We start from the raw sequence: 13,017 nt of genomic DNA on the forward strand, positions 1-13,017 counted from the left end.
CTTTGTTTTGAAGTTTTTTTGGGTGGTTGTTCTTGTTGGTTGCTGTTGTTAGGAGGTTTCAAAAGTATTGCAGGGAAGTATCCTCTCAGCTGAAATAATTTTTCCATCCTCAAATAGCTTTTACTCCATAGGGCAGGAAGTGGACTTGCATTATTTTCTATAAGAAAATCTCACAACTCTTACAAGAAGAGGATTGTGATTTTTCACAATGGTTTCTATTTCAGATACCTAATATTTACAACTAAAAAAAAAAAAAAGACTAGTTTTTTTTCTGGTTTTAATTTTCTAGAAGTGGTGGAGGGAAAGGCAAGAAATGTGGTAAGATGAACAGTTACCTATTTTTCTTCATTTTTATCTTTCCTTTAACATGTCCCAAATAGTGCAGTTAACTGCTAACCTAAATCCCACCACTGCCAAAGCATGTGAGCAAAAAACGTGTAGCTGTATGAGAAGCTCTGGATAAAGAGCCTAGTAGTTTGGCAGCCCTGTGTGGAGCTGAAATCCCTGGCTTGGCTCCAGCAGCAGAGGCTTGCTTCTTCAAGCACTGTTGGAACAATTGATTTTATTTTTCTGAGAGTGAAAATGAATTAGACAAGTAAAACTGACTAAGCCAGAAAACAGTCTACCTATTTTCAGTAGAGCATTTTTCAGACATCATTGTATTTCTTTCTTTAAAGTCTAGAGACAACGGGATAATTATAGAGACAATATTTTGTGTTAAGTAAATCTTTAGGTCTCTGTGAATAGGTTGACTGGTAAAATTTTTTTGCCTGTGGGTCTGGGAAAAGGTCTGTGCTTGCCCACATGAAAGGCCCTATTATCTCTCACGACATATGTGCACATTCCTGTTTCCTTCCATCCATATGACCTGTCAGGACTTTCCCAGACCAAGCCACAACAGCAGAAGCATTTCTGACCCAGCCTTGCCAAAAGCTGATACCCTCCAGCAATGGCTAGAAGCCCAAGGTCCTCTCAACTCAACTTTAGATTCCTGTCCCTCCTCAGTTGGAAAGCAGAGTTTAGACTGGGAAACTGTTGGTGGAAGTATTGTTGCTGAGTTTAGGCTGTGTTTGTGAAGCATGTTGTGTCCTATCACTTCTTAATGCTGAGATGACACAGTAAAAACAGCAATTCAAGACAGTTCATAAACACTATCAAAGCATTCTATGCCTCAGTTAAACTGCACCACCATTAGAGAACCTAATGTTATTTTAGGATTGTGTTTGTGGAACCACCCTATTCCTTCTCAGGAGGCTGCAAAGAGTTCAACTTTATGAACACCTAGAACATTCAGAGGGGAGGACTGTTGTCAGTCACCTGCCTGTATATTCAATCAACAAGATTGGGTGGCAAATTATATCTGGCCCAGTACCTTTTGAAGGCAAACAGTTTGGAAGAGCTAGAAGAAGAGGTTTTTTTGTTGTTGTTTGTTTGTTTGTTTGTTTGTTTGTTTTTAGTAAGAAGGTCTGCAGATTTTATGGCTCTTTGGCATCCAGAGGAAGCTGTAAATAACATTTAATGGAAACAAAGGAGAAGTTCCCAAGGGAGGTACCTGGTGGAGAACAAGCATGCAGCAACATCTGAATCATGGAAGACCAAAGCTGAAGAGAGAAGCTACAGCCAAAAGCCAGGCTTTAAATCAGGCATCATAACTTTGGATTTGCTGGACCACAAAACCTTATTAAAAGGACAATTGTTTAAAAAGACAACAATTAAATTAAAAGGACAACAGTTGTGCTTGAGTCACTAATGTGAACAAGTCACATGAGAGGAAAGAACTCAATGGCTCCAGGAAAGCTGGAAGCCAGATGTGGCATCCTGTTATTGCCAGGTAATTCATGTGGTCTGCCACCCATCACCTGTGCTTCCCCAGAAGATGACCTCAGGAAGCAGGATATACAAATTAATTTAGCAGTATGTTTTTCTTTCTTTCTTTACTTTCTTTACTTTCTTTCTTTCTTTCTTTCTTTCTTTTTCTTTTTCTTTCTTTCTTTCTTTCTTTACTTTCTTTACTTTCTTTCTTTCTTTCTTTCTTTCTTTCTTTCTTTCTTTCTTTCTTTCTTTCTTTCTTTCTTTCTTTCTTTTTCTTTTTCTTTCTTTCTTTTTCTTTTTCTTTTTTCTTTCTTTCTTTCTTTCTTTCTTTCTTTCTTTCTTTCTTTCTTTCTTTCTTTCTTTCTTTCTTTCTTTCTTTCTTTCTTTCTTCTTTCCTTCCTTCCTTCCTTCCTTCCTTCCTTCCTTCCTTCCTTCCTTCCTTCCTTCCTTCCTTCCTTCCTTCCTTCCTTCCTTCGTTCCAGCACAGGCAGCAATGGAATACAAACAGCTTTGTGCTTGGAGAGCACAGTAAATACAGTTCTCCTAGGGAGCCCAGGTGTTACTGTACGTGCACAAGACCTTTAAAGAGGACCATTCATGCAGTGACATTCAGCTTTCAATGACACGGAAGCTAGATTCTTGCCCAGCCAGAAAAGTTGGGCCCCTTCCAAAGAAAATAATGAGGAATGGAGATGAGATCAAGCAATTTGTGCTTGTAGGAAGCAGTGGCTGGGCTGGAGGGAAAAGGATTATTCTGAACCCAGGAGCTTCCATCCTCTAGGCAAGGAAATATTTCATGGGTTCGTGTTTCTGTTTTCATCCTTAGATACTGAATATATTAAAGGTTTCAGAGAAAAAGAAGACTTCTGGAATTCACAGTTCAACAGAAGAGAAGGAATGGAAGTTTCCTCAGATGATGGGGATAGATTTGTGGAGTTTCTGAGCTGAGAACTGGACATATAGGACATGAGAGACATAGGGAGATTACCAGCCAGGAGAAGGAGGGTTTACCTGCATGCAAGGGTCTGTGGCACCAGTGATGAGTGAGCAAGGCAGGGAAATATTTGTCTGTTGAAGATCCCATGGCTGCGTTTGTGCCCTGGGATATTTCGTATACAAGGCCTACTCCCACTTGTCTCCAGCTGTCTATTGAAAGTAAGGAATAACATCATGTAAAATTGTTTTATTTTTTAATTAAAGATCAATTCCAGTCTCTTCTTGCAAAGAAGTCACTGGGATGTGCACAAGCTCTCTTCTCTGCTCTATGGAGTACAAGTGCTCTGGCCTAGCCTTCCTTGACAGTTGGGTTCACAATTTTCCCCATGAAGAGGATGCTGTAGGTGGTTTTGTCAACAATCAACATCAGGAAGGGTCTGTTGAATTTGATGACATGAGGAAGAGGGAAAACTTCAGACAACCGTACCAATTCTATCATGGTCACTGCAGCTGCCTCAGTACCATTCTCATTAACATCCACCTCAGCCTTGTGAATTGCCTGTAAAGGAAATAAAGATTAAAATTTCGGCACAGAATAGTGAGAAGCAGCTGGGGACAAACTTGCTTGCTTTAACACTATGAGAAGGAATTTTCAAAAGAAAGCACAGTGAATGTAGAACTGATGTGAGGAAGATTCTCTTGTCCAGTTTTTCCAAGACAAACAAATTTTCCTGAGTTAAGGGAGAATTTTATTTACCACTCTGGCAGAGTCAAGCTTGGCTGCTTGCAGAGACTAAGTAGCATGGAGAGCATTTATTGTTCAGTTGTTTCTTTGAGTAAGATTTTGTCCTTAGTATTTAACACCGAGGAGGAATGTTTTCATTTTGCATCAATTTATGTGTATGCAGAAAACCTCTTTCTGCTAAGAGCTGACAATAGTGACATGCCAATTCTGAGGTGATCAGCTAATGCAGTAATGAAAGGCATATTCATAGAATAAGACTATTCTCAAATTTGTATAATGACTTTTGTATTAATTACTTTACACCAGATTTTTGTGAAATTATTCACATTATCCTTTCCAACTCCATTCTCTTCATCAGGGACTTTAAAGTGAATTTGTAGGATTGTTATGCAGGAAACAATTTAATGCTAACTCTAAGAACAATAACCATCTAATCTCTAAACATCTTTTATTACCATAAGTGAGCCATGGCTGAAATCCAGAAGTCGGATCAGTCTATTTGTGAAGATAAAACCAGCATGTAAGCGGGGCAGGCAAATTTCTTGGTCACCATCCCTGCTTGCATACTTACCTTGGAAACCATAAGGCGGTCACCTTCTGCCACTCCAGAGAGGTCAGCATTGTTACTGAACACATCTGTTACACCCATTTTTATAAATAGGTTCTTGACATCATAGGAGCCAGAGATGGAGAATTTTGGAAGGTAAAGTTCAATTGGTCTTTAAAAAAAAAAAAAAAAAGTGAGTTTATAATTGCAAGATCTTTCAATGCAAGGGCTGGTATAAGAGGTACACATCCATCCCTACTTCCTGTGGAGCCTAGGTCTGGTTAAGACAGTGATAAATCCCCCATTAGGGAAATAGAAAATGAGGTACCTCTCTTACCAGCCACAGTCTAATCAGTGGTGCAGGGACACAGTACTAGTTTCTGAAAGTGACTGCTGAAAAGCGTCATCCAGATGCTTTCCAGAAAGAGAAATTTCCTTTCAGATTGGATCCTCCCTTGTCCAGCTGGGCTGCTGGGTGCAATGTTCTCAAGTGCAGGATCCCCACAGGTGGCAGTGCTCGCACTGCTGTGTCTGGAGGAATTGAAGAGAGGGTTCCTCTAATGTATGAAATCTGATATCTCCTTTGAGGTAAGGGATCTGTGCAATGCTTGCTCCTCAGAGTTGTGTTTAGCTACTCCTTGTGGCATTCTATGCTTTGCCTTGCCTGAATGAGTAGTTATGGTTTGTTCAAAGCTTAAACAAAAGAGCAGTCAAAAGATTACCTTTCTTCAAGTGATTGGCTCCAATTAGACACTGTGTCTTTTAGCAGAGCATCTTCCACCTGCTTCATTGTCCCTTCATCAGGCAGAACAAACAAGGCAGCAACATCTCCTTTATATGGCATTTCTACTACCCAGCAAGACAATTTCTCATCACGATGGATATTATGGAGTTTGCTTTGATACATCATTTTGACCTTAACAGAATTCTTGGCATCCACAAAGAAGTCATCATCTCTGGTGCTGAAACTCTTGAAAGGTTGTTCCCAGTAGCCTTTTGATAAAAGAAAGAGTATAGAATTGAATAAACTGTAAAAGGGATGAATAAGTGCATGACACATTAGTTGATGCTCAAAATATTATATTTGAACAGTAAATTCAACAACAAGCCTATCTCAATTTAAGGATGTTTTTTCCCTGGTCATGGAAAGAAGCTTTGTATCATTTCAATTGTTTAAATAAAAATGACACAATGAAAATACAGGTTGAGGAAAAGACCTGAGCCTTCATCTGCTAATGCAATGGTAAAACCTCTGTGAATCCCATTATATGGGCTCCAGGGTTATTGCTTTCTTTTGTGCCATCCATGTTTCACTTTGACCATGTCCTGCACAAAGAGCTGTGCCTTTCAAAAAATGATCATAAGCTCATCCCTTCTGAATATTTTCAGCTCAGAGCCTGACTTAAAATGATATGGGATTGATTACTACTTCCATCTTTTCTTCTTCCTTCCTTTTTTTTTTAATTTCTTTTTTCTTTTTTTACTTATAGAAGATGATTCTTCATACCTGTCTTTCAAATATTTCCTTATGTCATTTAAAATTAGATGATAGATTAAGTTCACAATGTGAAATATATATATATAGATACTTGTTTCTTAGGTCTGGACAGACTTCCGGAGCTTATGTGTACAACTGTTACCAATGTTTGTCACTCACCTTTAAAGTAAACATAGTTAATCAGAATCATCAAAGCATCTGGACTAAGATTCTGCAGGAAGTCAACAAATTTGCCATGGGTTTTTGTTTTTATATAGTTATTGATTTCATTTACAGCCTTTTCAGAATTCTGGAAGTCGCTAGAAATAGCTTCAGAATCATAAAAAGTTGTGACATCTTCCAAAAACTTTTGGCGCAGTTTCAGTTCATTATTTATGAACAGGGCATTGCCCATACTCAGCTGGACCTCTCGGTGAGGATCATTCAGCAGCTGGAGGAGTCTCTGAAAGCCGTCATGGATCTCCCTCTCCTCCAGCTCTGTCAGGTTGAAAGCGAGGCATTTGTGCAGTTGACTGAGCGTGTGTGCTCTGGCGCCCAGGGAGAGCATTGCAAAGGCAGTGGAGAGGCTCAAAGGAGAGAAGAAAACGTTCTTGTTACTTTCCTCTTCTGTGACCTGCTTGTAAAATCTAAATGCAAAGTCAGCATTGCTGGGGACTATCTTGAGGTGAGGCAAGTTTCCACCTTCAGCAGGGGAATGAGGTGTGTCTTGCTCCTCCTGTTCATCACTGTGATTGGGTATATGAAGAGCCTGGACTTGAAGCCCAACAAGCACCAAAGACAAATACAGTGCAGACTTCATTTTCATTCTGAATGGTTCAGTTAAGAAAAAAAAAAACACAAAACAATCAAACAACAACAAAAAAAAAAACAAAAAAAAACCCCAAAAAAACCTTTTAGATCTAGAGAATGTTACATTTCCTGCATAAAAGCAGTTATATTATTCAAGATACTGATTTCCAGATATCGGTGTTTACGGTTACTGCTCTGAATAGAAGTAGTTTTCCTCTTGGCCTCCTGGCTAGTCCTTTTCTAATCTGTTCTGTCAGCTTCTAATCAACAAGCAAAGAAAGATACTAATGTGACACCACCAGAGAAGAATTGATATTGTGTAGATTTTTATGAGGTATCACATTTGAAACAGTCCTTGCCTTTGGCACGGCCTCATTGCATTTCTAAGGTTATTTCTAAGTGCATGGCTGAGTTCACCTGTTGCTCCCATGCATTCAATAAGCACTTTAGCAGAAGAACTATTTTTTGCTGAAGTGTTTCTGAAGTGCCCGTGATCTCATTATGACTTCAGCTGCACCTGAATTTACTCCTCTGGGAGGAGTTTGGTGTTTTGGAATCAACTGAAGATGAATATTCACTTGGGACTGTATCTCCCAATCATCCTGCCACTGTACCTAGGAGCTGTATCAGTGACTGAATCCTGCTCCTGACATATAACATGCTCCAAGAAGCCAAATTTCCAATTACAGAATCACAGAATCACACAGAATCACAGAATCTTCTAGGTTGGAAAAGACCTCCAAGATCACCTAGCCCAACATTTAACCTAGCACTGCCAAGTCCACCATTAAATCATGTCGCCAAGCTCTACATCTTCACATCTTTTGAAGACCGCCAGGGATGGTGACTCAATTACTTCCCTGGGCAGCCTGTTCCAATAGTTCACAACCATTTCAGTGAAGAAATTTTTCCTAATATCCAACCTTAACCTCCTCTGGCGCAACTTAGGGCCATTTTCTCTTGTCTTACCACCTGGTGCTTGGGAGAAGAGATCGACCCCCACCTCGCTAAAGTCTCCTTTAAGTTAATTGTAGAGAGTGATAAGGTCTCCCCTGAGCCTCCTTTTCTCAGATGCTCCTCATAAGATTTATTCTTTAGACCCTTCACCAGCTTTGTTGTCCTTCTTTGGACACGCTCCAGCACCTCGATGTCCTTCTCGTAGTGAGGGACCCAAAACTGAACACAATAGTTGAGGTGTGGCCTCACCAGAACCAACTACAGAGGGACAATCACTTCCCTAGTCCTGCTGGCCATGCTATTCCTGATACAAGCAGGATGCTGTTGGCCTTCTTGGCCACCTGAGCACACTTCTGGCTCATAATCAGCTGGCTATCAACCAAGACACCCAGGTCCTTTTCCACCGGGCAGCTTTCCAGCCACTCTTCCCCCAGCCTGTAGCATTGCATGGGGTTGTTGTGCCCCAAGTGCAGGACCCGGCCCTTGGCCTTGCTGAACCTCATACAGTGTGTCTCAGCCCATTGGTCCAGCCTATCCAGATCCCTCTGTAGAGCCTCCTACCCGTGAGCAGATCAACACTGCTGCTCAGCTTGGTGTCATCTGGGAACTTACTGAGGGTGCACTTGATGCCATTTTCCAGGTAATTTATAAAAATATAGAAGAAAACTGGCCCTAGTACTGAGTCCGGGGGGACACCACTTGCAACTGGCCTCCAGCTGGATTTAACTCCATTCACTGTGACTCTTTGGGCCTGGCCGCCCAGCTGGTTTTTAAACCAACAAAGTGTACACCCATCCAAGCCATGAGCAGCCAGCCTCTTCAGGAGAGCAATGTGGGAAACAGCGTCAAAAGCCTTACTGAAGTCTAGGTAGACCACATCCACAGCCTTTCCCTCATCCACTGAACACACCACCTTGTCAGAGAAGGAGATAAGGTTCATCTGGCAGGACCTGGCTTCCATAAACCTGTGCTGACTGGGTCTGATTGCCTGGTTGGCCTGTAGGTGCTGCGTGATGGCACTCAGGATAATCTTCTCCATGAGCTTCCCCAGCACTGATGTCAGGGTGACATGTCTGTAGTTTTCCAGGTCCTCCTTCCATCTCCTCTTGTAGACAGGCATTGCATTTGCTAGCTACCAGTTGACTGGGACCTGCCCTGATAAATGATGGAAAGTGGCTTGGCGAGCCAACTTTCTCAGTACCCTTGGGTGGATCCCTTCTGGCCCAATAGACTTGTGTACATCTAAGTGGTTTAGCAGATTGCTAACCATTTCCTCATGGATTATGAGGGCTTCTTTCTGCACCCTGTCCCTATCTACCAGCTCAGGAGACTGAGTACCCACAGAACAATTGGTCAACTACCTCAGCTTTTTCCTCATCTCTTGTCACTATGTTTCTACCCACATCCAATAAAGGATGGAGATTCTCCTTAGTCCTCATTCTCTTATTTATGTATTAAAAAAAAACATTTTGTATTGTCTTTAACACCAGTAGATAGATTGAGCTCCAGCTGGGCTTTGGCCCTTCTAATTTCCTCTCTGCACAGCCTCATTTATAGTCCTCCTGAGTGGCCTGCCCCTTCTTCCAAAAGTCATAAACCCTCTTTTTCTTTCTGAGCTCCAGCCACAGCTCTCTGTTCAGCCAGGCAGTTCTTATTCTGCGCCAGCTCATCTCTTTGTATGTGGGGACAGACTGCTCCTGAGCCTTTAAAATTTCCTTCTTGAAGAGTGCCCAGCCTTTCTGGACTCCTTTGTCCTTCAGGACTGCCTCCCAAGGGACTCCGCCAACCTGTCTCCTACACTAGCCAAAGTCTGCCCTTCCGAAGTCCAGTCTTTGTTTTCCAAGGTTCAGAAACTATTAATTCATGACTGCTGTGTCCAAGACAGCCTCCAGCATCTGCAAAAGGTTTGGTGGGGCACCATCCCTAGTTGGCTCACTCACCAGCTGTGTCAGGAATTTATCTTCCACACAGTCCAGAAACCTCCTAGACTGTTTCCTCTCTGCTGTGTTGTATTTCCAGAGGACATCTAGTAAGTTGAAGTCCCCTACAAGAACAAGGGCTAGCGATTGTGAGACTTCTCCCAGATGTTTATAGAATATTTTATCTGCCTCTTCAGCCTGAGTGGACAGTCTATAACAGACTCCCACCATGACACCTGCCTCACTAGCCTTCTCCTAATTCTTACCCATAAACACTCAACCCTGTCATCACCATTGTCCAGCTCTAGACAATCAAAAAACTCCCTAACTTACAAGGCTCCCCAACCCCCATCTCTCCTTCCTAGCCTATCCCTTCTGAAGAGTTTGTAGCTATCCTTTGCAGTACTTCAGTCAAGAAATCATTCAATAATTAATATTGTGTAATAAATGGCAGAAATTACAAACAACAAGGATTCAAAGTCTTCTTAGAAAGTATAGTATGGTACTTACAGTGAAGTTTAAAGAGTCTGCTGGACCTCTCTTTCACGATGCTCCTTCCCTATTCTTCATTTTGCTGGCTAGTATTAAGTCAATGCCCACTGGTAAATATTAAACAGAGCAAATAAGATTTATTTGCAAGGTAAAGACTGAGTAAGCTATTTATTTTTTTGGACATCAAACATTGCAAGTCTATTTTCCTGTCATATAAACAAAATAATCCCAGCATCTAGGTCTCTGAGAATAGAGCAAGAGCAATGGCCTTGCTATTCTTATGCTTGAACTAAACTGTGGACAAAAGAGCTTTGCAAGGCAGTGTGGCAGAGCAGTCATAAATGAGCTTTAGAAAACAGAATACTAGAAGAACTGGTAATCTAAGATAGGGCCTGAATAATGTCTGGTTTTAAAAAGGGTGGTGTGTCCTACTGAACTCTTTGCATGGGACATCCTATGCCAGGATGCCATCTAACTGGGTTGCTGAAGCATCAGTAAGTTTTGTCAGGAACAGCTCAGTTTCTCCATGTTGCCTTGCCATTCATATTGCAGATATACACTAACTTGTGTTCTTTGAAGACCTCACTAAGTTATTACATAAATGATAGTCAGGCATAGTATTAGGTAGATTTTGGAGAGGCCTTTGATGGGTATTTTGGAAACTACAGAAACAGTAGATGAAAAGCAAAGTATCAGCATGGCTTGAAAAGCAGCCAAAATATCATAGAACAAAAGAGGAGACTTTTTCATGGCAAAATATTAGCTGAGGGAAAGAGATATCTTCTTACTCCCTTGCTACATATGCATAAGATAGGCAAGATTTATATACATATTACATGTTACTTACATTGGGATCCTTCTCAGAGTGAGCTGAGATAAATAGGCACTACTTAACTATTTACAAGGTTATTTAAGGATGAGATGAATGACGCTCATCCTAATAAGCAACAACTAATTATTTCCATTCAATGTACATAATTTCACTCTAAGTAAATCTACAACTCACACATAAGAATCTACCCAACGTAGTTACTGTTATGTCATTGCTATCTCTTACAAGCAAGAGTTGGTCAGAATTTTGAATTTTGAGAGCTTTTTTCACACTGTATACAAGTACCCAGAAAGTTTTTCACAGTGTTACTTAAGGTGATCAAAGTTCAGCAGGATCAAGTATGCTGTTGCTTAACTCTAGCAAAGACAAGTTATTTTTCTCAAGTCTAGGCTTGTTAGCATAGATAGTATGAATCTTTCAGCCCATCCCTAATACTTGGCTAACCATTTGAAGGATGCTACTGTTTTCAGGGAGGAACTGCTGAGAAGAGCAGAGCTTCTGCAGCAATTCCTCTGTTTTCTCCCAGGACATGCAGTAGCACTCAGGTGTCAGGAAAGAGAGTGGGAAGTTGCTCCTGTCCCTGCTCACCACTCCCAGACCTTTTCTGACTCTGGCCCAAGTCTCATCCTAGGCAAGGTTAAGAACATCAGTCTCATCAGGGCCATAGGTGACCATTTTTGTCTGCAAACTTTGAAGCAATCAGGTTCTCCATGTTTTCAGATCAGCATGTTTAGTGAATGCACCAGCCACACCTAGTCCTGTGCAAAGCTCCCCTAGGTACTAGGTGCCTGAAGAAAAATAGATGCTTTTGGAAAACACAAGTCTCTCCTGTTGAATGCAATGGAGAATGAGGGTGAATCACCCCACATGGGTATCACCAGCATACCTGTCAGATTGCAGAGTCTGTGGTATCCCAAAGACCATAAAGCTGTGTTTTGTTTTTTGTTTGTGTTTTTTTTTTGTTTGTTTGTTTCCATTTTTCTATGCATTGGTGCAAAAGTCTGCACTGAAAATCCTGTACCCAGAATGGATGTCAGTATGAAATATGAGGCTAAGCTGGAAAGTCTGTGCAGAGTTTTGCAGGAAGGAGAACCGTGCAGTGTAAATTTGCAGAGCAGGGTACAGAATCCCTGGGTTCTTTGAGGAAAGCAGTGGCTGAGATGGAAGAACTCCTGCTCCAGGAGCCAGGGAATTCTTACAAATGACTGAAAGAAGTGCTTTTCCAATTGGCCTGATAACGTGGAAGTAATTAAGGCAATAATTTAATTATTTCTTTTCCTACTGTCAAGTGAGGAGCCAGTAACTCTGCTGAGTTATACATTGTGTTTTGGTTCCTCCTTACAGGAGCAGTTTTATCCCATATCAATAAGCTACTCCAGTCCGTGCCTGATCATCAAATTATGATATACCAGCTTTGCAAATTATATTTCTGGGTTTTCCAAGGCAAAGGATTTTTGGAAGAAAAACATCAGCAAGATGGTAATGACAGAGCAAGGGAAATGTGGACTTGTTGCCTTATAAAGATGTAGAACTGAAGGTCTGTCTGCAAAAGTTTAACTAAATAAACCTCTTGACATAAATAGCTATTAATATCAGGAGACTAGCATCATTGCAAAACTGCTCTAACTGGAATAAAAATCAATTCCTCCCAGTAATTTTATCTACTTCTCTCTGAAGGGCATCCCAACTCTAATCTCCATGTATCTTGCAAATACTCAGACTTTTTTGTTGGATAGGGACAGTGCTGCTGGCTTCAATTCCAAAACAACATGACTGATAGAAGGAAAAAAAAACAAAAACTGAAGGCTAAGAAGAAAGTCTGTGACAGAAGTCAGAATAGAAACTCGAACACTTTGTTTTCTGCCTCTAGTTAATGCAACAGGAATCTCTGAACTAAAATTTCACAAGAACTCATAGCTTGCTAGATGAAAGTAATATAAACAGAATAAAATAATACTACTATTTTCTTCTGTTTTATCTCAGAAGGAAATAAAGTTCTTGTATTACCAGGGTGTGATTCTCAAAATAGGCATTTAACTTCAGATGATCACTTTCATCGGTTTGCAGAAAATTATATTGTAAGTTTTCTGCTTTGTCTGTGCCTAATCTTCCAGCACTTAAACTGCGTTTCCAAGAGCATACATCTATCTAAGGCCTGATGTGAATTCCATTGGTGTCAATCCAACAGCATTTTAATGTTCAACATGAATATCCCTCACTGAGAACTCATCTCAAGTTTTACTGAAATATTTTCCACAAAGTTCCCACATGAAGATACAGGGACTGTAGATCCACTTGACACTGCAAAGGCTTTTCAAAACTAGTCTGAATATATATTTTAAAAAATCACTAAAATAAAAAGGGAGAAAAAGGAAGCAATGGTGGATAAACTCTACAGAACCAAAATGTGGGTTTCAAATTGAATTACGCCTTGAATTTTTTTCTTTTTTTTTTTTCAAAAGATACATCAAACTCATGTAGTTATGACTG

At 40.7% G+C, this 13,017-nt stretch overlaps 1 protein-coding gene across 2 annotated transcripts; it reads right to left on the reverse strand.

Moving 5' to 3' along the window:
- Positions 1 to 2,840: 2,840 nt before the first annotated feature.
- LOC106033760 (alpha-1-antitrypsin-like) lies at positions 2,841 to 9,797 on the reverse strand. 2 transcript variants are annotated; one of them, XM_066998325.1, is made up of 5 exons: positions 9,716 to 9,797; positions 5,698 to 6,356; positions 4,763 to 5,033; positions 4,065 to 4,212; positions 2,843 to 3,307 (listed from the first exon to the last, which is right to left on the reverse strand). In XM_066998325.1, exons 2-5 carry the CDS (start codon positions 6,341 to 6,343, stop codon positions 3,098 to 3,100), a joined length of 1,275 nt encoding a protein of 424 aa, XP_066854426.1. In that variant the 5' UTR covers positions 6,344 to 6,356; positions 9,716 to 9,797; the 3' UTR covers positions 2,843 to 3,097. The 2 variants fall into 2 exon arrangements, with proteins under 2 accessions (XP_013032940.1, XP_066854426.1); XM_013177486.3 differs by lacking the exon at positions 9,716 to 9,797 and having other exon boundaries at positions 2,841 to 3,307; positions 5,698 to 6,352.
- Positions 9,798 to 13,017: the final 3,220 nt, after the last annotated feature.

Source organism: Anser cygnoides, chromosome 5, assembly GCF_040182565.1.
Source record: "Anser cygnoides isolate HZ-2024a breed goose chromosome 5, Taihu_goose_T2T_genome, whole genome shotgun sequence".
In the NCBI taxonomy this organism is placed as follows: domain Eukaryota; kingdom Metazoa; phylum Chordata; class Aves; order Anseriformes; family Anatidae; genus Anser; species Anser cygnoides.

Bases quoted from the DNA above. Each gene is read 5' to 3' on its own strand.
- LOC106033760 (XM_013177486.3), bottom strand. From the start codon at position 6,343: ATGAAAATGAAGTCTGCACTGTATTTGTCTTTGGTGCTTGTTGGGCTT. The intron at 4,213-4,762 runs GTAATCTTTTGA...TTTTTTTTAAAG, and splicing joins AGCCAATCACTTGAAGAAAG to ACCAATTGAACTTTACCTTC. The intron at 3,308-4,064 runs GTAAGTATGCAA...TTTCCTTTACAG, and splicing joins ACCGCCTTATGGTTTCCAAG to GCAATTCACAAGGCTGAGGT.